General features: G+C 32.5%; 1 protein-coding gene and 1 non-coding gene across 4 annotated transcripts in view; one reads left to right on the forward strand and one right to left on the reverse strand.

Moving 5' to 3' along the window:
- ZNF326 (zinc finger protein 326) overlaps nt 1-22,445 on the forward strand; it is a 35,203-nt gene extending 12,758 nt beyond the window's left edge. For all 3 annotated transcript variants that reach the window (XM_006919395.3, XM_015595230.2, XM_025052004.1), the window contains 7 exons: nt 1,249-1,447; nt 7,008-7,119; nt 11,538-11,685; nt 12,737-12,836; nt 14,750-14,880; nt 16,211-16,306; nt 21,569-22,445. In XM_006919395.3, the coding sequence (XP_006919457.1) occupies nt 1,249-1,447; nt 7,008-7,119; nt 11,538-11,685; nt 12,737-12,836; nt 14,750-14,880; nt 16,211-16,306; nt 21,569-21,919 (1,137 nt within the window). In that variant the 3' untranslated portion in view covers nt 21,920-22,445. The remainder of the gene's footprint in view (nt 1-1,248; nt 1,448-7,007; nt 7,120-11,537; nt 11,686-12,736; nt 12,837-14,749; nt 14,881-16,210; nt 16,307-21,568) is intronic.
- On the reverse strand, nt 8,573-8,691 carry LOC112485902. Its single transcript, XR_003048589.1, has one exon. It is a non-coding gene; the product is annotated as a 5S ribosomal RNA (ribosomal RNA).
- Nucleotides 22,446-27,374: the final 4,929 nt, after the last annotated feature.

Consider the following 27,374-nt stretch of genomic DNA (forward strand, 5'->3'; position numbering starts at 1 on the left):
TGACTATATAAATTACCCAGAAACACTAATTTATTTAAGTCTACTAGGTTAGATAGGTATCCTGAGCACAATATACAAATGTAAGCAACTGATATGTTGCTTTTCCACCATACTCTATGATTGTAGGTTTACCGAAAATAGTTGGGGTATTTAGGCTTTGGGTTTTGAAATTGAAAATCTATTCCAATTTGAAAATTTGGAAAACAATTAACATTTTCTATGCTGTATATTACTTTATAGGCAAATGATTTTTTTCTTAGACTTCAAATATTAATTTTGTTTTCATACTAGAAAAACAGGTATTCCTGTACTTTGTATTCACCATTCTAGTCTGAATGGACTTTTCTTTCTTTCCTCCTGTTAATGAAGTAGATGAACCAATAGGACTTTCTATTTTAATCTTCACTTGTACAATTCCCATTGGATCCTTCTCTTCAGATCACTCCTCAATCTTTATCTTCTAAAAGTAAGGTTAGCCGAACAAATTTCTATGGACATGTGGCCTCGGTGTAGTAGATTTTGTTAATGACAAGAGAAGAGGAAGGGACACAAAGAGTCGTTTGGTTGCATGACTCTTCATCTGTAAAGTTTTGCTTCTCAGGCTTCTGGGTTAGAATATGTTTCTCTAGGTAAGAACGTGAATGGAACGTCAGATGCAATTCTTTATCTGAAGTGTGTCTTGGAAGTTGATGCATGGTTATGCTTTAACTCTCCTATTTCATACTAATGTTCCATCTCGCCTTCTCATTCCCTTTTTCAACAGGGAGAAATCCTAAATAATTTCTGGATCTTTTTTACTTCAGACTTCAGATATGGTCTTCTCTGTGTTTCTTAGTTTTCAGCCAGGCGTTAGTAAAATAAAAATTTCTTTTAAGGTCTTTTCATGGGAAAACATCAATTAGGAACTCTGAAGAGGAGTTGTCAGAGAGTTGTACAAGTGGTAATATTTTGACAGGCACATTCGTTGTTTATGATCTCAGGTAATTTTGAATTGTAAAAATAAAAAATAGGTAGGAAATATCCATATTTGTTCTACTGGAAATAAAAATACTAATTCACTGGATTTGAGTTCATGTAATAATTTACAAAGTTTTTCAATGTGTTATTCAGAGTGGAAATGTAAAATATAGTTACATTCTGAGGAATTTTCAGGGGAAAATTATTAGATAGAAATGTGCACCTTTTGTTTGAATTCGTTCTTTATCTTTGGATATAATGCTAATATTTCTTGATTTCACAAATTTGCAGCATATGAGTGATTTTGGAAGCATTCATAGACCTGGAATTGTTGTTGACTATCAAAACAAATCCACCAATGTGACAGTTGCTGCTGCAAGAGGAATAAAGAGAAAAATGATGCAACCATTTAATAAGCCTGGTGGAACGTTTATCAAGAAACCCAAGCTATCAAAACCTGTGGAGAAGATGAGCCTCAGCAAATCCCCTAGTAAGTAAGAAAGCATAATTGTTATGCTTCAAGATACTTTTATTTATTTTTTTAATTTAGTGCTTTAAGATAATTTTTTCATATTTATATAGAGAAGCGGCATAATAATTATAATTGTAGAAATTAGGTAAGTGAATCCTCTACTGCAGTTATTAGTCACGAACATCAAAATTACCCAAAGATACTTTTAAAATTCATGTACCCTGGTCCACCTGTCTTCTCTAAATCCTGATTTAAGGAGGAGCCAGAACATCTGTATTTTTTAAATGACCTCACATGTGATTTTGAATCAAACTCCTTTCTTAGGTGTAATTTATTGTTGAGGAAGTGTTGTATTACATAGAATCCTCTTTATGAGGACAAGGGGAAGAAATATTTCATGGTCCTTGGTACCAGGAAAAACTGTTTCTTCTAGAAAATTAATTTGCTTTTAATCTTCTGAACATTATTACTCTTAGAGATAATCATATTTCTAGTTTTACATTGCAAAAAATGGAGAGCCAATCTGAAAACAAAGTTAAAACAATTTCATTCATGTTAGCATTAAGGATAAAATACTGTAATTAATTTAACAAAAGAAGTACAAAACTTATACTTTGAAAACTGCAAAACATTGATGAAAGAAATTAGAGATCTAAAAAAATGAAAAAACTAAATAAAGGTTCATAGATCAGAAGAATTGACATTATTAAGAGGCTAATACTTCTCAAACTGATGTACACATTTGGCACAGTCCTTATCAGAGTTCCATTTGAGTTCTTCACAAAAATTGACAAGTTGATTCTAAAATTCATAGAGAATTGCAAGCGACCTAAAATACCCAAAACAGTCTGATAAAGAACAAAATAGAAAGACTTCATGAATTCAAAGCTTAATACAAAGCAGTGGTAATCAGGACAGTGTGGTACTGGCACAAAGACAGACATGCAGACTAATAGAATAGACTCAAGAGTCCAGAAATAAACTCATAAATCTATACTCATTGGCTTTTTAACAAGGATGCCAAAATTATTCAATGGGGAGAGAATAGTTTTCAACAAAAGATTCTGGGACAACTGGATAGCCACATGCAAAAGCTAAAATTCAAGACTTATATGTAAAAACCGAAACTATAGAACTCTTAGAGGAAAATGGGTAAATCTTCATGGCTTTGGGTTTGGCAAGGAATTCTTAGTTATGACACCAAAAGCATGAGCAACAAAGAAAAATACATAAATTGGACTTTATGAAAATTAAAAACTTTTGTGTTTCAAAGGACACCATCAAGAGAGTGAAAAGACAACCCATAGAGTGGGAGACAAAATATTTGCAAATCACACATCTAATTAGGTATTTGTATCTAGAATATATAAAGAATTTTTACAACTCAAAAAAGACACATAGCCTAATTGAAAAGTGAGCAAAGCATGTGAGCAGACATTTTTCCCAAAAAAGATACACAAATAGCCAATAAGCACATGAAAAAATGCCCAACGATTAGTTATCAGGGAAATGTAAATCAAAACTATGATGAGATACCACTTCACTCCCACTTAGATGGCTTGAAAAAGACAATAACAAAGCTTTGTGAGAGTGTGGAGAAATCAGAACCCTCCTGCAGTGTTGCTGGAAATGTAAAAAGGTATTCCACTTTGGAAAACAGGTTGTTTCTCAGGTGTTTAAACAATTGCCATGCAATCCAATGATTCTTCTCCTAGGTGTATGTCCAAAGAAGTGAAAACATATATCCACGTAAAAACGTACGTACAGATGTTTATAGCCCCATTATTCATAGTAGCCTAAAGGTAGAAATAACCCAGATATTCATCCATGGATGAATAGGTAAACAAATGGAGTATGTCCATACAGTAGAGTATTTCTCAGCCATAAAATGGGATGAAGTATTGGTACATGCTACGGCTTGCATGAACCTTGAAAAGATTATGCTAAGTGAAGAAAGCCAGTCACAGAAGTCCACATATTGAATGATGCTTTTCATATGAAAATCTAGAGTATGGAAATTTTGACAGACAGAAGTAGGTTAGTGGTTGCTTTGAGCCGTGGGGTGTGTATGGAGTTAAATCTAAAGGGTACCAGGTTTCTTTGTGAGGTGATGAGATGTTCTTAATTATGTTGATGTTTACATATGTCTACAAATATACTAAAAATCATTTGATTGCACACTTTTAAAGGGTGAATTGTATGATAGTGTGGGTTATATATTAGTCAAGCTTTTGTTAAAAAAACAGCCAAATTACTCTATTTTTCCTTGTTACTGTATTTTATTTTTTAACTTTGTATTGAATTTCTAAATGAAATCAAGTTCATTTCACCAAATTATATTGTTAAAGATCTGCTTAAATAAAAGCTAAGGAAATGTCTTTTTCAACATTTCATGAAAACATATAATAGCAAAATAATATCCAACAAATATTTTGTCTGTTTTTGCCTTTACACTGAATTATTTTTTGTTGTTTACATTTACTTTATTTTTGCCTTGATGACTGAGAAGTCTTGTCTTTCCAAGTTAGATGATATTGTAAGGATTCAGAAATTATTCTCTTCTTTAGAATTAAAACTTGGTTACCTAATCTACTTGGGATTGGAGAAGGTTTAGATAACTGTAATAAATGAATATTCCAGAAGTGTTCTGGTCAAATTTTTCAATTTTTTTTTACATCCACTTTTAAAAATAAGATCTAGTGAACATTACAATAATTTATTAGAGAGCGTATTCCTTTGCTGCTGCAAGTGGCTAACCAAGTGATGTTAGCTTTCCAATAATTAGTTTTTAAAAAGAGGGAGAAGGGAAAGAAGCAAGGAGGCTTAGATAAGTCCTAGTATAAAATAGTGTTTTGATTATATATATTTAGATACTGACAGTATGTTCATTTTGAATTTCATCTCCATTTAAATTGCTTAAGGATTAATACATGAATCCCTTTTTATAAAAGTGGGATTGTAGTTATTGTAATTAATAGTAAACTAGTACTTAACTGAATGCTTACTGCACAGTAGGCTCTGTGTTAAAAGGATATAATGTGCATTATTTATGTAATTCTCACATTGGCCTGCTCAGGTATAGGTATGCCTGTCAAACCCTCCACAGCTGAGAAAACTGGCACAGGGCAGATAAATAACTTGCTACCAGGTTAAACAACCGGTAAATGGCAAAGGATTTATTTCAGAACAAGTCTTGCTCTAGAAACCCTTCACTTATACCTCTAAATGATTGTAACAGAAAATTGCTTTGTATTATTTTTTCCTCTTTTAAAACAAGTTTTTTTCCTAATTATTACATTATAGACATCTTCATGTATCACATTTGAAAAAAATTGAAATTACCAATGTTTGATTCTTTCCTCAAAATATATGAACTAGAATATAAAACTCAAGAAAGATTTAAATACTGTTCTTAAATCTACTTTCCTGCCATGCTTTGCAAATTGATATCTATATTGTTTAATAAAAATAACAATTTTTTGAAACTTGATACTAAGTAGAATGTGTGTTGTGGGGATACTGTGTTAATTGATAGATTGTTGTTTACCAAATTGAGTACTTTAGACATTACTAGAATAGTCAATTCAGTTGATCCTCTTGGGGCAGATTCTACAGATATATTTTGCAGGTATAGTTAAGTAAATATTGCAAAGTTTGATACAGAAACTGATTTGCCTGTAAAGCAGATATATGTTCAAAAAATTTTTTTTAACAATACTCGAGAATGGTGTAGTTTAGTAAAAATGAAGCCAAAATTCTGTAATCGGTTCAGTCTTTAATTGTTAGATGGGAGGTGGGCATTTTGAAAGTTATCTGATGAATATTCAGAAATAAGAAAACTTGCTATACTGTAGTATAGACTGTATACTGATTTGTTGAAAAGCAGTAGGAAAGGAACCATATTCTGTCATTTGGCTGGAGGTACAACATATGTCATAGCTTTAGCATATGAAAGAGAAATGAAATTACTTATAATTCGAGGTCTTGTACAAGTAGCCTTTCCATAGAGTGGAGGATTTAGGGAAACTGTATGAGGATATTGAAAATGGTTAATAAATAAGAATATACATTTAAGCTCTTGTAAAATGATGAAAAATAATCTAGATATTGAATTTTAAGGTATTGATTTTATGTAATTTTGAGACATCCCACTGTATAAATAGCAAGTGCTATTTAAATATTTGTTTATTGTCAAGTTTACAAATCTCCAGGTATTCATAATTTTGTATTAGATATTTTCCCAAACGTAATCCAAAAGGAAAAATAATGCATAAAAAGAAAAGTTTAAGGGCAGATAAGTTTTTTTTTTAAGTCTAAAGTTAAATGTATTATAAGAAAGAACCTGCTCACAATGAGATACCACTGGACACCATGTGAAGTGGATGGCCATAATAAAAATAAAAAAGGGAAAATAGCCAAGTATTGGCGAGGATATGGAGAAATTGGAACCCTCACACATTACTGTTGAGAATGTAAAATGCTGCAGCTGCTGTGGGAAACAGTTTGATGGTTCTTCAAATGATTAAACAGACTGACCATCTGACCTAGCAGTTCCACCCTTAAGTGTATACCTCAAAGATTTGAAAGATATTTAAACAAAAGCTTGTAGGCAAGTATTCATAGCAGGATTATTCACAATATCCTAAAGGTGGAAACATTCCAGATGTTCATCAACAAATGAATGGATAAAGGAAAATGCGGTGTAGCCACACAATGGAATGTTATTCAGCCATAAAAAGGAAAAGGAAGGTACTGATATGTGGTACAACTGGATGAACCTAGAAAACATTATGCTAAATAAAAGAAGACAGACAAAAAAAAAAGGCCACATACTGTATGATTCTATTTATATGACGTACCCAGAACAGAGAAATCTGTAGAGATAGAAAGCAGATTAGTAGTTATCAGGGCTTTGGGGAAAGGGTAAGTGGGAAGTGACTGCTTTATGGGTATGGGGTTTCTGTTTGGGGTGCTGAAAAAAGTTCTGAAACTAAGTAGTGATGATGGTTGCACAACATCGTGACGTAGTTAATGCCACTGAACTGTACACTAGGAAAGGTTAAAATAGTGAATTTTGTACCAGGTATTTTATTGCTTTATTATATTTGCATTAATTTTTTTTTTAAGCTGCTTTTATTTTAGAGTTTATGCTTTTTAAGAAATTTTGGGAAAGCTGCTATAATATGTATGAATTTTTACAGCCAAGACTCCAGTGTTCATTTAATTTCCATTTTCATGCAGGGTCAGGTTACTTCAGTGTTTCCTAAAGTGGTATTCACGATGATTTTAGGTGATATGGATGTTATTGCTTAAAATGAGAACAAAAAAAAAGACTAGATTTAAAGAAAACTATGTAGCAAATAATCACATAGATGAAAAGTAAATGTAGCAAAATTCATGATAATTGTATTCAAATGAAGTTTCAGAAATAATGGGTAATCTTGAACTCCGGTTTTTTTAGTGAGTTCATTTTAGACTAGAATCACCAAGTAAACCTTGTATGTCTGTACTTTATGAACTGAAAAAGGGAGAATAGAGAAATGATCTATAGTCTTGACGTTTTTCTCTGATATCGTAGCAAAAATTGATCCTAAAAATGAAGAAGAAGAAAAGCGGCGAATTGAGGCTCGGCGAGAGAAACAAAGGCGCAGAAGAGAAAAAAACAGTGAGAAATATGGAGATGGATACAGGTTTGTGCTTAGTAGTTGGAAAATTGGACTCAAATGAAAACAATTTTCTGGAAAAGACAAATATATCAATTGGAATGTGAAAAATTTCCCATGTCAAATGAAAAGGTTTGGTCTAAGATATATAGGAATGCTTTTGATTTTTGATATTTATATGCAATCACTTAGAAAATATAAGAAAAAAGAAGTGTATCATTCAGTAATGGTAATACAAAAATATAAATCTAGAAGTATAGTATTCTTAAAAATAATTACATGTCATAACATGAAGAAAATCACAAAGTCTTTGAAAGTTGACTGTATGGAGACATTGTGATATTCTTAGATAGGAAAACTAAATATTACAAATATACAAACATATCAGGTCTTTCTAATCCTGATTCCAAAGAAAATTCTGAAAAAGAAAAGTAAATGAATAGGTACTAGCTCTTCTAGATATTAAACATTAGAAAGCTGTAATAGTTAAAAATATGTGGTACTAAAATTAGTTGATAGATGGTCATGAGGATGGGGAGCATGGCATAAGGAATGCAGTTAGCATTAATACATTGGCTAGGTGGAGGGTCAGGGGAGGGAGAGAACAATTGAGGGGATTGTTTTGCAAACAATATAGATGTCTAACCAATGTACTGTATTCTTGGAAACTAAAACAGATACATTTAGAAAAAGGTAATCAGTATTACTGAATTAACCTGTAAATAAATGTATTATATGTAATAATATATAATGAAGAAGATATTGCAAATGAAAGAGAAATTACTTGAACAACTGAACAATAACAAGAAAAATAGTTTAGATCCTCATATCAGCGAGGATGAATCCAGATTAATTAAAAAACCTAAAAAATGGAAAATAACAGGAAGATAAAATGGAATATTTTAATCTGCAAGATTTTTTTTCTAGGCTTAGAAGTTCTATGATAAATTACAAAGGAAATGATTAGATTTGTTTAAATATATTAAAATTTAAAAGGAAAGCAAACTTGGAAACGTGATAAAGATGAGAAATGATTAATGTCTTAGTTAGATAAATATCATCCAACCAGAATTTTTAAAAAAGGAAACAAGATGCCCAATACATAATTTGGTGAAAGAACAAATTTTAGGGAAAATGTTGAAACTCACTGTCAGGTAAATAAACTGAAAATTTAAATAATAGTATAACATTTTATTAGCAGAGTAAAAAATATTGATTTACTAACTAGGATACAAAGGACACTTAAAATTTGCTGGTGGCTGTATAATTAGTTATAGCTACTAGGAAACAATTTAGCAGTTTTTAAAAATGTCTTGGATTTTTTATTTTATTTTTATTTATTTTTTAAATTTTTATTTATTTACTTTTTAGGCGAGGTTGACCTCACAGATTGCAAGGACCTTGTCACCTTACAATCCCTTATCTATCTATCTGTTTGTCTGTCTGTCTGTCTATCTATCTATCTATATCTATTATTTTATGCCTATAGCACCTGGTCTTCCTAGGTGGTCTCCCATCCAAGTACTAACCAGGCCCGACCCTGCTTAGCTTCCGAGATCAAACGGGATCGGGCTCATTCAGGGTAGCATGGCCATAGACTGTCTTGGATTTTTAAATGTTCATTGATCCTAAGAAAATAAGCTAAAAAAAAAAGCAATTTTATCTAAAAAGATGCCCATTACAACATTATAATAGTTCCAGACATGAAACAAACATAATAGTCCCAAACATGAAACAAATACCAGTGATCAAGTGTAATCAAGTATGTGGAAGGTTTGACAACCTCTTCGTGGGCTCTTAGGCTATTGTTAAAAATGATTATAGAGGCTGTAATAACATGGAGAAAATGCAAGCAAAATAGAAAAATATATATACAAAATGTAAAGTTAAGCATAGAGAAGAGGCTACTAGGAAATTTAAAAAAGGACAATATTTCTTCCATCTTTTTTTTTTCCTCTGAAATCTGCCCCGGTAGTACTTATGTTAGTGAAATAAAGAATATAAAATTTAAAAAGTAAATTTAATGTTTTTCCCATTCAAAATATAGATTTTCTCTATAAAAGTTAACTTGTTTGTGTAGCATGAAAGGAATGAAATGAAATGTTTCACATAAGTGAATTTTCTAGATGTCTAAAACTTTATCTTAGTTCAAAAGATAACATTTAAGAGAAGAGAGTATGCAAACTTGTTTATGGAGGTATTTTTAAAATGTATAGGTTTTTCATATTAAATAGAATACTCTTTGTTATTACTTGGTTTTAATATATACATTGGTTTTATTTATGTAAAATGTAGTAAAAAAAAAAAATTGTGTTGTATCTTATTCTCAGATTTTTTTGTTTAGAGTGTCTGCTTTTAGCCTGCTAGGTATTGTGTAATCTTTGTGTCCAGCTTTAATAACCTGTAACTATGCTTTCTGGTTTGTTACCTCTAATTTGTTGGGACCTGAGAAACAATAAAATTAAGAATTAATTTATTAAGAATTAACTCATAAAGAGTTCTGGTTTTAAGGGGTAGCTGTTTTGGGGTCCTCGTATTCTCTGCTCTGATGTCAATCCTTTTTTTGACGAAGGTAATGGACTTAGTAACTTAGGTGCAGATTAAATTGAAATGAACATTTTGTATAAGATGTGTAGGAATCTGGAGATGATTTAACATTATAAGATTAATTTTTCTATTTAATTACCATATGAATACTTCACCCATTAAAAGTTGTAGATTTAAATATGATATAACCATGTTATTATAATATATATTGTGATTTGAAGAAATCATTTAACTCTTTTCTCCATAATTTTAAATGTAGACCTGATGACAACCAAAAGAGTATCAGTTCAATTAAATTATCATTTTAGGAAATGTATCCCTTTAAATAGTCTAAAATTAATTTATCAGAGCAGTTTTACTTTGAGTTGGGGTAAGAGACTGACAGCAAATAACTATTCTTGAGATGCATTCTTTTTGGATACTTGCATGCTTTTCAGTATAATAGGATGGAAAAGTCAGGAATCCTGGGGTGGGGAAAGGGATGGGTTTGTGAGAGGTCTAGACAAACAGTACATGATGAAGAGTGCCAAAAGAAAAGTAGAAAGTAGCCTTAACAGGAGATGACTTCTACATAGGCATGCAGGGAAATCAGAGAAATGGATCAATGTATTCAAACTGATTTAAGAATGGTAAGATTGCAGTAGGAATTGTTAGGCAGCCCAGGTAGAGGTCATGGCTCGAGGTAAGAAAGCAAAGAAACAGGGATGTTTCACTGATACTCAGGAAGTGGAAACCTGTGTAGATTGAAAATGACTAGTGGGGTAAAAAATATAATCTGATTAAAACATTTAATGAAGACATCTTATGTGCCAGATACTGATAATGTATTAGGGGATAAAGCCAAGAATAGGAGAGATTAAGAGCTTTTCTAAATGGCAGCTGAAAGTGTTTTTACTTTTTTTTTCTTTGAGTCTTAAGGAGCCTTTGGCGTGAAGCCTTTGGATCAGTTATGTGCTATTGCCTCCTTTATGAAATAACAGTGGTTAATTTAATAATTACCATGTGCCAGGAACTGTTCTATGGGCTTTACAACTATTAATTTTTTAAATCCTCACAGTACGTCTGTGAGGGTTCTCATCTCATTAAGATAAGAAAACTAAGGCCCAGAGAAGTTAAGTAACTTGTCTGAGGTCACACAAAGGGGCTAGGATGTAAACCTGGCAGTTGGCTCCAGATCCCATACTCTTAACCAGGAAAGTAAATCTAATAAATAATGTGAGGAATTAATTGGAAAATGAAGACTGGAGACAGAGAAACCAGTTAGGAAACTGTCATAATTCAAGGAAAAGAAAATAAGAATATATGGTAAGAACAATTAAATGGGAGGAAAAGGGGGGTTTTATTCTGGGATGTCTCCTGAGCTGCTAAATGTACGCATTTGTCCAGTCCAGGCCTATTAGTCATCCTAAAGTAGTGTAATGGTAATAGGACTTTCGATCACCCAAGATCTCTAAGGGACTAAATTATGGTTGTTTGGTATTCCACCTGACTGTTGATACCTTAGTGGTTTGGAAGCTTGAGAACTGAACAGTGTAAAACAAGCAGTGGAACTTTGGAAATTGATACTTCTTGAGGCTTGCTTTGGCTTTCTAATTGATCTAGGCCTAAGTGGAGAGTTTAGGACTAGATTAAGTAGATACATTGATTCCATCTTTCATACACAGAAGCTCCTGGGTGAGCCAGAAACGTGAAGTGGTATAATGACAGTGTTCTTCAGTAGATACTTAAAGAAATACTGTTTTTTTCTGACTTAAGCTAAATTTAAATCACCCATAAAATGGAAAAAAGGAAATCATTTATGCTGGTAAAATTTGCTTCATTCTTATATCTTTAGGAACTCTTTATAAGTAAATTAGGTAATGTTTTTTAAAGAAACCTTTTTTTTTCCTCCCTTATAGAATGGCATTCACATGTTCATTTTGTAAATTCCGAACATTTGAAGAAAAAGATATTGAACTGCATCTGGAAAGTTCTTCACACCAGGAAACATTAGATCATATTCAGAAACAAACTAAATTTGATAAAGTAGTTATGGAGTTTTTGCATGTAAGTAGCTGATTTTGAAGTGAAAAACACTTTATCTGTCATTTCAATTTCTTAAAAATTAGCCCAGAATTAGATGTGAATTACTCCTTTGTAATATAATTTAGATCTGTTATTTGAGAGAACATTTAAGTTTTTTACAGTAATTTTTGGTAGAGGTGTCAGGAAAAGAATTCCTTTAACAACTTATTGATGCTGATTCAGCCATCATCCATTGAGCGTCTATGTATGTGGTGTTGTGCTTGGTACTTTGATATTTCATTTGAGCCTCATAACAACTATTTTTATTAATGAAAGGTCATGCTTAGAGCATTTAGTAACTCTTACAGTAAGTAGCAGAATCTGAATACAGAGCCAGAGAACTGGGTAGTCCTTTGTAATATGAATATGTGGTCATCAGTTCAACAATTTTTCTTAAAAACTTATGAAACGTGCTGTATAGGCACTGAAAACACAGACACTATCCTCAGTGAACTGACAATAATTGGAAGTAGAACATACACATGCCCAGATGACACAGTTAAGTGGAAGGGCCAAGGATGATCGTATGGGTAGAAGGTTTGGATTAAGGGAGGATAGTTGAGGCCAGAGATGCTTAAGGAAGATACTACAACTGGACTGCTAATTGTACATGCAATTAATGTGGGCAGAAGAGTTGGAATTGTTAGAAGTTTAGAAATATACAGTGATCGTTCACTCCTCTATATCCTTGCAGAATTATGTCCCTTAATTCCAATTTTCTATAATTTCCTTCCTTGACTGGTTCTTATCATTTAGGACTTAAGTACTCACTGCTCAGAGAAGACCTCTTGACTAGTCCTGCTCTCTTTGGTCTCTCGTACTCTTTATGCCTAAAATAGATTTTGAAAAGTAAATGCTTTTTGTAATTTCCTAGTACTTTATGATAGTCTTTTCAACTAAATTGCAAGCTCCTTGAGAACAGATATTAGTTCTTATTTAACATAATTATTAGCTTCTATAGGCTGAGCATAGTACTCAGCATATGCTAAATGCTCATGGTAACTTTTTGGATTCTTTCTATTTTGTTTTCTAGGAATGTATGGTGAATAAGTTCAAGAAAACATCTATTCGTAAGCAGCAGACAAATAATCAAACAGAAGTAGTCAAAATAATCGAAAAAGATGTTATGGAAGGTAAGTACAAATTATTTTAGAAGTTTACAAGTATGTTTTATGTAGCATAACCTAGTGGGCATCATTTCAGTGTAAATGATGCCCACTAGAATGATACAGTACATAGTTATATGTGGTAGCCTGAGTGGGTTTTCAGAAATGAACTCCTTTGACTTCCTGTTCTCATGCTTACAAATTTATCACTACCTATCCTACCCTATGTCTTTCATCTCCGTTTTAGAGGAGAAATCATCTATACTTTTCTACTATCTATCCTCTATCTTTCTTATCTCTTCTCATCTCCTTAAGGACTTTTGCTCTTCTGTTTTTCAGTCTTTCCTTCTCTTTTGATTACCTCTCTGAAGCCTTTGCTCTTATCTTAAAAACAAACAAAAAGCTCAAACAGAACTCCCCCAAAAGAACAAAGGAAAAGAAAAACATACACTAATTCACCTAAAACCTGCCATTTTCTTTTTTTAACTGTAGTCCACACTGGTCTCCGTTCTTTACTTCCCATTTCTTATTTTACCCACAGTAGACAACTGTCTGCTACCATTAGTTTACTGAAACTGCTCTGGCAGGATACCAACACCAACTTCAATAGGTTCTTTTGAATCTTCTGCAACCTTTTTCACTGATAACTTTATTTCTCATGAATCTATTTCCTCCCATGGTTTCTTTCTATACTGCCCTGATGTGCTCAGTATTTCTTTGTTATTTTTTACTTTTTGTGCTTTTCTTTTTCTGCTAGGCTTTTAGAAGTTGATATTTCCTAGCATTCTGTCATTAGTCCTATTATCAACTCTCTTTATAGTTCTTCCTGATGAATTCATGTACTTACAGAGCCTAAATTGACCTTTTTTGTTAGTTACTTATACATCTGTAGCACAGATCTGTCTTCTGAACTCTAATATCATGCAGCCAGTTGCCTATTGACATCTCTTCACAGTCCCACAAAATCAACATAGCCAAAAAGTTTATTCTCTTTTTGAGCATCCTCTACCCCATAAAGAAAACAAAAACAACTCAACAAATATCTCTTTCATTTATCTTGAAAGGTAGCACCACCATCAAAGCCAAAAGTGTGAAGTTAATCCTATTACTTACTGTACTGTATGTATAGCATTATGTCCTTTGGGTTTCATCTTTTAAATATCTACCAAATCTGTTTCTTTACTGCCTCTTTAAATATTGCATTTGTTCAAATCTTTATATGTTCTTTTGACAATTATAGTATTTCCCTAACTAGTTTCCTTCTAGTCTTCCTAATTATTACATAATTTCATTACTTGAGGAATTTTCAACGTCTCCCTTCATCATCCTCTACAGGATAAAGTACAAATTCCTTGTCATGGCACAAAAAGCTCTCCGTGGTGTAGGCCTTTCTCATTTATCTCTGTTCTCATTTTTCTGTTCCGAGCTTCTTTATACTCTGTGCACTAACCATAGTGAATTACTTGCAATACCCAAAAAGAACCATTTGCTCTCACGCTTTTCCCTTGCATATGTTTGTACCTTCACCTGTAATAAACATTCATCACCAGTTTCAAGATCCAACATATATTTTGTTCCTTATAAATCCAATTTTGACATCTTTCCCCTGTCCCTACCCACCAGCATTCACAATCAGATTTTTATTTTACTACAAGATCACATTTGTTTTATAGTACATTTTGGGGATGGACTTATAGACTTCAGCATGATTATATAACATGATTAGGAAATGTAATTATACTTTATAATTTTAATGTTATTCATATGTTTTTAATCTACATATACAGATTTATAAGATATGGTAGAAAAACAACATAAACCTGCATATTCTGATCATTTTTTGGGAAGAAGGGTATAAATATGGAAATGAAATTGTGAAACGATTTGTGGGAAATAAGAATATATGAATCATCTCTTTTCTTATTAATGGACTTTTGCAGGTGTTACTGCAGATGACCACATGATGAAAGTAGAGACTGTTCACTGCAGTGCCTGTAGTGTGTACATCCCTGCTTTGCATAGTTCTGTTCAGCAGCATTTAAAATCCCCTGATCACATTAAAGGGAAACAGGTAAGTTTTGATCTGTCTTTAAGTCATTGAATTATTCATCAATCCCTCATTGTCTTTGAAAGGCCATTGTTTCACACCTACCTGTTTGTGTACAGTCCTGTTAATCTCAGTGTGAATAATTAAAGATACCGAGAGCATCATTGTAACATAGTGGCTAATAAGATTGTGGGCTCCGGAGCAGGACTTTCTGGGTTTGAATTGTGGTTCAGTACATAACGTGTTAAACAAATAAATTAACTTTTGTTGAGTTACCCCATCTGTAAAGTGGGGGTGGATAATCTTACGTGATTATTTAAGGATTAAGTTAATTAAAATACAAAAGGCAAAATAGTGCCTGGTATGTAGTAGGCATTCAGGAAACAAAAGCTGTTGTTGAGCTGTTCTTTTTATTAACATTTTTTTTAAGTTAGTATAAAATAGTTTTATGAGAGAATGTGTGTGTGTTTTAGAACGAACTATATAAAGGAAAGATTTGATAACATTTTTCTGATAGTTGGGAAAAATAAATTTAAAAAGTATGATTATCAGTTACTGTCTATTGTTACATTTTTGAGTAGAATTTATTTAAAAATTCAAGAAGAATTTACTGTTTTCTTTTTGATTAGCATATTTCTGTTCTACATGGGTTGCTTTTATTTAGTCAAACTTGATTTTCAAGTAAAAAAAGTGTTTATGTTGTGCAAAATTAGTTTGTTTGAAAAGCAAATTTAAAAATTCAAATATTAAAAGACAAGTTTTAAATAGAACATACCTGGGTGTTAAATCCATGTTCTGTATTGAAGTGAACCTCATTTAACTCAGACACTTAGACTTTTTTTAAGCTACTTTGAGTGCATATAATCTTTTAAAAATTTTTATCTTTTCTCTTTTGATATTCCCTTGACACCTTTTTGGCAACTAGACGTTCCATATTATTAAATTTTCTCCTTTGTATAATACAGTCTTGTGATAGCTACAGCTCAGAAGTAGACTAATTATTCTAACTGCATGAAAAATTATTCTTTCTTTTCTGATAGCATAAAAATTAATAGTTGGAGTAGTTGGCACTGGGGGGAGGTGGATGTAGAGTGGGAAGGAGAGAAAGCAACTGCTAGACCTACTGGATTTATATTATCTGGCCACTGGTTGTGTTTTGTTGAAGCTGATCTGCTCTTTGAATATTCATTATTTTAATCCATTGTGGTCACAGTAGGTATTGTTGCTTGCTAAATTAATTTGTCAGAAAGTACATTTTAAATCTAAGGATTTGAGTTTACAGTGTCATTTTAATTATGAAAATATTTTTCATGGAATGGTTTTAAGTACCTCAATGTGTTCTATCTTTTCATAGGCTTATAAGGAACAAATAAAAAGAGAGAGTGTCTTGACTGCTACAAGCATTTTAAATAATCCAATAGTGAAGGCGCGATACGAACGTTTTGTTAAGGTAAGATGTTGAGCATAAACTTTTCAAAGTTATAGTATTGTAATAATTAAATGGTGACAAAATAAGTCTTTGTGATTTTTAAATATAGTACAACATTAGGAAGAATTTTACTTAGTGGCCTGCATTTAGGTAAAACATTTTTTTCCTAATTTTTGGGATTTTTTTGTGGGGAGGGAGCAATAAGCTATTCCTCTCTCAACCCCTTTGTAGCTCTGGATCATTTGAGAGCTACGTAGGAGTCTGACAGCAGATCAAAATGTTGGCTTTATTCTTGATTTTTAGAAAGGATGACTTGAAAGATATGTTTTAGATATGCAGTTATTATGGACCTTTTAAGATTTCACTTCTACAGTAGATAGGCTTATGTCCCCCCAGCCTCTGTTACTAGTTCAGCTGGACAGCAACAGGTTCCCCCTAGTTTATCGCATGATGTAGAACAGACTGGAATGTACCCTTTCTATTGCTAGGAAGACCCCAAAGGCGGGACCCAGAAGGGATTGAGTTGTACATACCCAATTTCTTCTTCAAGCATTCTAATTGGATAAGTCTTTCCTCTTCCTTGGATAAAGTTGGAGGGGAAGCAGGAGGTCAGATATGTTGCTTCAGAAAAAGCTCCTCATGGAATCAGGAGGCCAGGAGAATAGCTTGCCTCTAATGTTAGGAAACTAAGATGTGAACAATTAGGTATACTTGGTCCACTGCTTCTCACAATTTTTGCCATATATTACTGAGGTGATCCTTCTTTACAGAAAATTCTTCTTTACATATTATGAACTTATTGTACAAAAACTTTGTATTATTCAGAAAATAATAGAAATAAATTTTAGAGGTTAGTTTTTGAATCTTTATAAAATACCTCATTTAAAATCATTCTATACTTCAAAGGGCTGTTATGCTGAAAATTTACAAAAGTTTCTTATATACATTGGTAACTAAATCTATATTTTATACATGAGAGAAGTTTTGTTTATTTTGGCTGTTTTTCTGATTAACAGGTATTCTGTGAAGAAGCCTGATATATACTTAATGAGCACTAAATTATCCCTCAACCAAATGACTTCCAAGCTGAATAAATCTTTTCTTTTGGCTTGTTTCTTAGGGGCCTATTTTCTGATTTGTTAATCATATTTGTCACTTTACTACATTCTCGACACCACTTTTATAAAGCTAGTGCAGCCTTAATTGATATCCAATTTTATGGGAGATATTGGCATAAAAAAGATAAGAGAATCATAGCTAAATTAGGAAAACTTAGATTTTTATCCTTGTTGTGACAGAGAAGTTAATAGTTTCTATCGATGTATGGAAGTTTTTAAATTTTTTCAATTAGAGTTGACATTTAATATTATTTTATATTAGTTTCAAGTGTATAACATAGTGATAAGACATATAATTTATAAAGGGATCCCCCCAATTAGTCTAGTACCTATCTGGCATTATATATTGTTATTACCATACTATTGACTATACTCTTTATGCTGAACTTCACATCCCCATGACTGTGTTGTAACTACCAATTTGTACTTCTTAATCTTTTCACCGTTTTCACCTAGCCAATCTGGCAAACACCTGTTTGTTCTCTGTATCTATGCACCTGTTTTCGTTTTGTTTGTTCATTTATTTTGTTTCTTAGATTCCACACATATGTGAAATCATACGGTATTTGTCTTTGTCTGACTTATTTCACTTAGCATAATACCCTCTAGATCCATCTATGTTATTCTTTTTTATGACCAAGCGATAATCTATTGTATGTATGTACCAACTCTTCTTTATCTGTTGTCTACTGAGGGCACTTAGGTTGCTTCCATATCTTGGCTATTGTAATTAATGCTGCAGTGAACATAGGGGTGCATCTGTCTTTTTGAATTAGTGTTTTGGATCTTTGGGTAAATAAATACCCATAAGTGGAATTGCTAGGTCATATGGTAGTTCTATTTTCAATTTTTTGAAGAACTTCCATACTGTTTTCCGTAGAGGCTGTACCAATTTGCAATCCCACCAACAGTGCACAAGGGTTCCCTTTTCTCCACGTCCTTGCCAACACTTGTTTGTTGATGTACGATGTGAAGTGATATTTCATTGTGGTTTTGATATGCATTTCTCTGATGATTAGTGACATTGAACATCTTTTCATATGTTGTTGATCCTCTGTATGCCTTTTCTGTAGAAATGTCTATTTAGATTGTCTGCCCATTTTTTAACTGAATTGTTAGTTTTTTTGGTATTAAGTTGCATGAGTTCTTTATATGTTTTGGACATTAACTCCTTATCTGATGTTCATTGGCGAATGTCTTCTCCCATTCAGTAGGTTGTCTTTTCATTTTGTTGATCGTTTCCTTTGCTGTGCAAAACTTGTTAGTTTGATGTAGTCCCACTTGTTTATTTTTTCTTTTGTTCTCTTGCCTGAGGTGACATATCAGAAAAAATGTTACTAAGAGCGTTGTCAGAGAGTTTACTGCCTGTGTTTTCTTCTAGAAGTTTTATGGTTTCAGGTCTTAGCATTTAAGTCTTTAATACATTTGAATTTATTCTTGTATATGGTGTAAGAAGGTGGTCCAGTTTCATTTTTTTGCATGTTATCTGTCTAGTTTTCCAAATACCATTTATTGAATAGACTGTCTTTACCCCGTTGAATATTCTTGCCTCCTTTTTTCATAGATCAAATAAACCCAAGCCTATGTGGTCATTTAATCTGTGTGTCTGTTTTTATGCCAGTACTATGCTGTTTTGATGACTATAGCCTTGTAGTATAGTTTGATGTCAGGTAGTGTTATACCTCCAACTTTCTTCTTTCTCAAGATTGCTGCGCCTATTTGGAGTCTTTTATGGTTCCATATCAATTTTAGGATTATTTGTTTTAATTCTGTGAAAAATTTCATTGGTATTTTTATAGGAATTGCATTGAATCTATAGATTGCTTTCGATAGTATGGGCATTTTAACCATATTCTTTCTATCCATGAGCATAGTATATGCTTCCATTCATTTGTGTCTTCTTCAATTTCTTCATCGACTTATAATTTACTGAGTACAGGTCTGTCTTTTACCTCCTTGGTTAAATTTATTCCTAGGTATTTGATTTGATTTGATTTGATTTGATTTGATTTATCCTGCTATTGTAAATGGGCTTGTTTTCTTCATTTTTCTTTTCTGATAGTTTATTGTTGGTATTTTAAGAATGCAACCAATTTCTGAATATTAATTTTGTATCCTGCTACCTTTCTGAATTCATTTCTCAGTTCTAACAGTTTTTTTGATGGAATCTTTAGGATTCTCTCTATATAGTAACATGTCATCTGCAAATAATGACAATTTTACTTCTTCATTCCCAATTTAGATACTTTTTACTTCTCTGATTGCTGTGGCTAGGACTTCTCTGAAAGTAATTTTTAATGAGAGAAGAATACATGAGAGAAGAATACAATGAGAGAAGTTAGAAGTTCCATATAGGTTTTTCAAGTTATACTTTAGAGTCACTTCATGAAATGAGAGACATCACTGATAGAGTGTCTTGCTCATGTACTTATGGGGAGAAAGTACCTGAACTGAGGAGAACTACTGTAAAACCTTGTTATTCTGAATGTGATCCATGGACCAGGAACTGATTTATATGCATTAAAGTTCAAGAAGCACTGGTGTCACATTGCTGAATGATTTCCCTTTGTTCAGCATTTCTGTCTGCTCTGTGCCCCGCTGTCATTCCCCAGAAAATCTGCTGTGGGTGGAGCTCTGGTCATGGCTTTAAACTCTTTCACTTTCAAGTGCTCTCAGTCTGACAATGTCCTTTTTAATCTTTGTCCTATGAAGATAATCAGTTCATCAATTTTTACCAATTCTCCAACTGTATCATCTCGTTCCACCTTCACTCCCTGGCCTGAACATTCATGGTCGGGCCTAACAACAATGCAGAGCTGCCATTCTAAAATTCCTTACTTATCTGTTCTTCTGCCACTTACAAGTTCCCAGCATTACTGTCTGTCTTGCTGAAACCACATGAATTTGTGCCAGTACTATGTTTGCCACATTTTCACTGCAGTTCACAATAATTTTACTTATTACCAGTCAATGTACTATGCTTCCTATAGTGACTTTTAAACCTTTTCTGCTCTTCACATATCCAGATTTCATCTTTATTTCCCTTACTTCCCATTTTCTTTTCTCTTAGGGAGATGTACCATTAGATGTGAACTCGATAGTTCTCTCCTTTCCGCCTTACATTTATGTATCTTTTCCTCACCTTTATTGTCATCTGTGAAGGAAAATACCTTTTGCCTTTCATCTTGTTTCATCAGTTAACTCTTTCCTTACTTGCTTCTGACTTTTTCCTATTATTTTACTGCCTGCCCTACACAGACATGCTTTTGAGTTTCCTAAACTAAAAATAACTTTTTCTAATCCCTGGCCCTCTCCATCATTTTATCTCCTATCACCACACTTAAAAAGGTAGTTTACCCTGCATTGTGCACTTTATATTATTCACTCTTTAACCTAGTAGTTCTCAACTGGAAATATGTAATTAGAATCACCTGTGAGGCTAAAATCAAAAATTTGCCTAGGCCCTTTTTAAGACCTTTTAAATTAGGGTTTTCCAAACTTCTCTGATAAATATCTACTAAAATGCTTTTTAAATATGCGGGTTACCATAATTCTTCTCTGGAAATTTTGATTCAAGAGGTCTGAAATTAATTTAGGAATTTGTGTTTAGCAGGAGCTCCACTACTTGACTGAATTAAAATTTCAGAGTGTGGGACTTGGGTCTGTGTTTTTTGAGAGCTTCACAGGAAATTGTGATAATTCTTGGGCAATCATTGCTGTCTCACTTTCCCTTATATTATCCTTTTGAAACTGTTCTAAGATTACCAGTGACCTAATTTTCAGATGAAAAGTTTTTAATGTTTTATTCTTTATAATTTATAATTTTAAACTTACGAAAGTAAAAGGGATAATATATAAATCCTTCAAGTTCTCTCACTCAGCTTTAATAATGATCAACTCTAGAGACCTTTTTCAGTTCTTCTTTACTGTTTATTTGTTTGTATTACTTGACACTATTGATAATTTTAGAAATTCAGTTAAGCCTTCTAGTTTATGGAGTGTAAAGTAACGACTTCAGTAATGTATATACATAAAGATATTTAGTGCATTCATCATAAGTTAAAATGCTTCAAATAATACTTATGTTTATGATATAGAAAGTAAAACATTCACTGGTAGAAACAGGAATCCTGATTTTAAAAGCTATTTTTCCTTATGTTTTTAGGGTGAGAATCCTTTTGAAATTCAAGATCATTCTCAAGATCAGCAAATAGAAGGAGACGAGGAGGAGGAAGAAAAGATTGATGAACCTATTGAAGAAGAAGAGGAGGAGGAAGAAGAAGAGGAAGTGGGGGAAGGAGAAGAAGTAGAAGAAGTAGAGGAAGCAGGAGAAGGTGGAGGAATAGAGGAGGGAGTGGGAGATGTCGAGGAAGCAGGGGACCTACAGGGAGTGGGGGAAGAAAGGGCAGTGGGGAGAGGAGAGGCAGTGGGGGGAGGAGAGGCAGTGGGGGAAGGAGAGGAAGAAGCAAAGGCAGAGCCTGTCAGCTTCCCTGTTGACCAAGCTGAAGAAAATTAAGTATAAGGTATCATATTTAAAAGAAGCTTTAAATTTCTGTCCTAATGTGGAAAAGGGTAAGAATTTAAATAGTTTAAAATATGAGTGTTAACACCCATGTTGCATGCATTCCACACATTAAAATTTGTTTTATATAATTTCTAAATGTTTGGCATTTGTTTAATAAAATGAAGGTAAGACTATTTTAGTTTAGTTTTTATAGCTACCAAACTTATATTCGATAAATTGTTTGTATGATTTTTAAGCTTAGTTTTTATTACTTTATTGGTGTTAGGATAACAGATGTGTATTGTTAGTATATCTATTCTAATCATTTGAACTTAAATGCTGCTCTTGGGAGTATATATTCAAGTGTGCATTAATGTTTTGAATACTTACCCTGGAAGAGATAAATTGGGCAAGTATTTTGTGCTATGTGTATTTTTTTACTGCATTGGACATTGAATAGTACTTTGCGTTAAGATACGCTTAAAGGCTTTTTGTGACCATGTTTCCCTTTGTAGCAATAAAATGTTTTTTACAAAAACTCCCTGGATTAGCAATTTTAAATGAAACAATTCATCAATTAAATGAGTATTTAAAATCAGAATTTGCCTTAATGCACTAGTTCGGCTCACAGGTATTTCAAGACGATTGAGAAAACTTGAATTAAAGAAAAATTTTACCTCAGTCATCATATTTTTAAAAAGTATTACTAAATATTTTTTAACATATTTCAAATAGATGTCAGTCTATAACTGACCTATTTATACTTGTTTTAATTTATTTCTTTTCTCTGTGCCTGTGTCAAATATTGAAATCATTTTGAAAATACATTTGAATACAAATAATTTTTCATAGTTGTGTTCTTTTGTCATGTCAGTTTGGCTGAGGAACCAAGAAACAAACTATCACTTTTAAAAAAAATTACTTCTCTCTTGACTATTTCTCTCCTTTTTTTACATTTTATAGATCACGTGCTTATTCAGAAAAAGAAAATGAGATTGATAGATGATCTATTTTCAAATGACCATCTATGTTACTGAAAAGCAGTACTCTTTGAATCTTTATTCTGGCTTCTTGGGAGGGGAACTCTTAGTGAAATTAGCTTCTCAAAATTTCGAGGCATCAAATGGATCAGTATATGGGCATACTAAGTAATTTTAAGGTTTTAAGTAGATGATTGTATGGGCATTTGTAGACTTTCACAGGTAATTTCTCTGCATTTAACAAAGCTTTTAAAGATAGATTTTTTTTCCCCCCCTAGGAGAATGTGAGTTTATTGTTGTGAGCTAGATTTACTTATCTTTCAGTTGAGAAAATCTAATAGACATTTATATCCACTTGAAGGGATTTGAAGCCAAATAAGTTTAGTTGAAGCCTGGAGACTAGATAGGATCCAGTTTTTACTAACAGAGTTCAGAAAGAAAGCCTTTTTGCTCAGGAGTTCAAATTTCAAGGATATTAGGACTTGATTAATCCTATTTTCTCCTTTCTAAAAAAAAATATTCATGGTAGGGCTAAGGTAAAAGGAGAGAATAGATTCCTTTGGGTTATAATTAGTAGATTCTTTTGGTAATAAGTAGGGTTTTTTTTTGTTTTGGTTTTTGTTTTTAAGAAACTTGGAAAAAACCCTGTATAAAAAGAATCCTGTATAACAACTTGTAAGTAGATGTTTTAGAATGACAGGAAAGAACATCTAAGTAGTAATTTTTGTAGGAAACATGTAAAAACCTTTATTCAGACTAGCTTATTTGCAAGTTATTAATAAAGTGCATTTTGTTATTGTGCTTAATTTCGTAATTAAAATTTATGTATCTTCTGTTAGATAATTTATAAATCGTTTGCAGGCAGATTAATTTTTGTGATCATTCGTGTATATTTTATACTTTTGTGATAAGGATTTATGTAATCTCTTTAATAACTTTTCAACTTCTGTTATTATTTTTCTTTATTAAAAAGTAAAACATTAGTTCTAATAACCAAAGAAATTTATTTACAACCTATATAGTTGTTTAGTTGTTTACAAACCTATACAGGTGTCTAGGAAACTGTCCTGTGTTCTTCCCTTTTTATCTCCTTCTACCTCTGATCTATCAGAAAGTCTGTGTTTTCTACTCACAAAATTTATCTGCCCATTCTTCCATCTCTGCTGCTACCAATCCAGTTCAAGTCAACATCATCTCTTTCCTGGACTATTGAAATAGCTTATTAACTAATCTTGCTTCCACTCTGACCCTGCTAGACTCAGTTTTTCACACAGAAGAATAATCTCTTAAGAATGTAATTCAGATTACTCTGGCCTTCTGCTGCTTTTTGTAGTTGTACAATCCAAACTCCTTATCGTGGCAATCAGACCTGGCCTAGCTTTCCAACTTTATATCATGCCATTCTTGTCATTAGCAATTCTGTTGTTATTATTTTTTTTTTTTAGTGAAGCTTTTCCCTATCTCCAGACCTCTGCACTTTCTGTAACCTATACCTGTCTACTTTCCTTGGTGGACTTCATATTTCAGTTCATCTTAAATATAGGAAGAGAACTTTCTGAGGAAATGTAAAGGCAGTAGTTCTTAAATTTTTGTAGAAGTGAGGATTTGGGGATGACTGTATACCAAATTTGCTAGATCATATTCTTCAGAGATGGTATATTTTTAATAAGTGTCTCAGGTGGTTCTAATGCTAGTGGTCAGTGATTACATTTTGAGAACATTTATAAGGCTCTCAGACAAATTTCTAATGCCTACAACTCTCCCATGTTAAGGCAGAAGCGTCTGCCTGTTACTGACCAGGCATAGGTTTGAAGGAGCCTCCATGATATTTTATGAAAGAATTGGCATTCTTTTTACGGACCTCTGGGAGTCAGAAAACGGCCTTGTTCTTGTTTTTGTTCTTTTTCCCGCATTAGATTATTTAATTCTTACAACCATATTGTGAAGTCATAATAACAGGAACAGTACTTTACCCATATAACATGCTCTCTCTCGTGTCATTCCCCTACTTGAAATACTTCATTGGCTTTCCATTACCAGTTGATATAACGTCCAAATCCTTTTAGTGTGGCATCTGTGCCTCTGTATTTTCTTCCTCCCCGGCTTCTCCAGCCTTGTATCTCCATCTTAACATTTATATTAACTGCCTATCTCCTTAAACATTTAAATTTGTGATTTAGCTTCAGGAGATAGTGGTTCCTAGAGTCGCCAAGATTTGACTATAACCTGACTATATTATAATATCTAGATATTATATTTATATTTTATAAGATCCCACTAGCATAAAATATACTCATTTTATAATATATCATAACTTATAATAGTATAATATTTAAAAAATCTTTAATCCATTTTAATAGGTGAAATAACTGAAAATGTATAGAAATTTGTATGTCAAAAGTCAATGGCATATAGAAAAAACTACAAAGGCAAATGTTGGTAGTGCATGTTAAAACATTTGAGAATTCTGTTTTTATTAGTAAGTTTATATGTAATCAGATGTATATATCAATTTTCAAAGAGATATTAGAGGTTATTACATTAAAAATGCAAACTGCTATGAAAAGTATCTTGGAAATAAAACATAGTTGCTAAAATAAGAATCTCTGTTTTAGGCCAAGTTGCATAAAACATGGCTGAAAATCAAATTACTGGCTAGAATTTTCAGCTGAGTGATACTTTCAGATGCTTACAAGAAAGGGTCAAATAGAAATTATGAGAAAATTTAACAGACATAGAAGATCCAGGTAAATAACATCCATTTAAAATTAAACTTCAGAAGTTTAGGAGCCAATGTATAGAGGATTCACCATTCAATAAGCTACATTTTTATCACATTGCCAGATACATGGTAAGTGCTCAAGTATTTTTGAATGAACGAATGAATGACTATATTGTATATGTATGTATACATGAGTCCCAGAAGATGACAACATAAAAAAAAAAAAAAAAAAAAACCTAAGGAAAGAAATAAATAATGGAAAAGAAACTGACAAATTTGCAATCAAGCTAAGTATTTGAACAGAGTTCTTTCAGATATCAGATAAAGAGTTCAAAGGTGAAGACACAGGTTTTGAATCATACAGTTCACAAACTTTAATAGAGTATTTCTTTTCAAATATGAAAAACGACCATGACACAGGCCACAAAGAAATCATACAGGCGCCATCCTGTTTTCACCATGCAATAAACCAGAAATTAAGTGGATAGCAATAAACCAATTAATAAAAATAATTAGATATATAAAAGACACTGTTTTTGTAAATACTTGCATTTAAAAAATATGAAATTTTGTGAATTCTTATTTAAGCTGTTCCAGATTATGCAGAAATCTGAAACACCTCAATTTGGTCTCTGAAGCTAGCATACCCCTTGTTACAAAATATTGTCCATCAAAGAGAACTAGTAGACCAATCTCACTTAGGAACAAATGTAATCATTGAAAAAAATGCAAATTAAATCCAAAAGAATATGTCATGGCAACATAGGATTTATCCAAAGAATACAACAACCTAATAATGTAATTCAATACATTTGGAAATTTATTACTGTAACTTACATTTAAAATTTTCCTCATTAACAATTTGGACCACAAGATTTACATGAAATGTTTCAGCTTCTGTTGATCGGTCTCTCTATTTACATTGAAATAAAGATGCATGTATTCTATCTTTGTTGTATATGCCTTTGACAGGTAGAAGATTCCACTGCCTTTCTGTAATGTTGGAATTAAAGTTGAAATATGAAATACCATAGGAAGTATGAACTATCTAGACACTAGTTAACTCTTGAAACATTTCTTCTCAAACAATATCCTTTTATAGCCTGGGAATATGATTTTTGCCAAATTTTAAATATGTGGGTCCATCCATTTTTTCCTTTTTATCATTTTTTATTAATGCATTATTTGGATATATTAGTTGAACTGTATGCAAATGCCATTATTTGATTGCTTTTGACCTACAAAAATGATGGTTCGATATGTAACATTATTATAGCTTATAAAACATTACTGTTTTAAAAACAAATGAGAAAAATGTGATTATTGTGACATGTTAAACATTTTCTAAAATTTAGCACTAGGAATAGAAATAAACCTTTTGTTTTAAATTTTATTAGTTTCAAGTATACAGTACATTGGTTAGACATCTATATAGTTTATAAAATGATCCCCGATTGCTCTTTCTCTCCTCTGGCTCTACACTTAGCCATTACATTAATGGTAACTGCATTCCCTGTGCCGTGCTTCCCATCCTCATGACCATCTATCAACTACTAATATTTACTACTTTAACCCTTCACTTCATTCTCCCAGCCCCCCAATGCCCCCTCCCCTCTGTCACCAAATTGTCCTCTATATTTGTGTCTGTTTTTGATTAGTTTGTTCTTTTTGTTCTTTAGATTCCGCATATAAGTGAAATCATGGTATTTATCTTTCTCTGACTTGTTTCACTTAGCATAATAACTTCTAGGTCCATCCATGTCGT

This window comes from Pteropus alecto, unplaced genomic scaffold, assembly GCF_000325575.1.
Source record: "Pteropus alecto unplaced genomic scaffold, ASM32557v1 scaffold25, whole genome shotgun sequence".
NCBI lineage: Eukaryota > Metazoa > Chordata > Mammalia > Chiroptera > Pteropodidae > Pteropus > Pteropus alecto.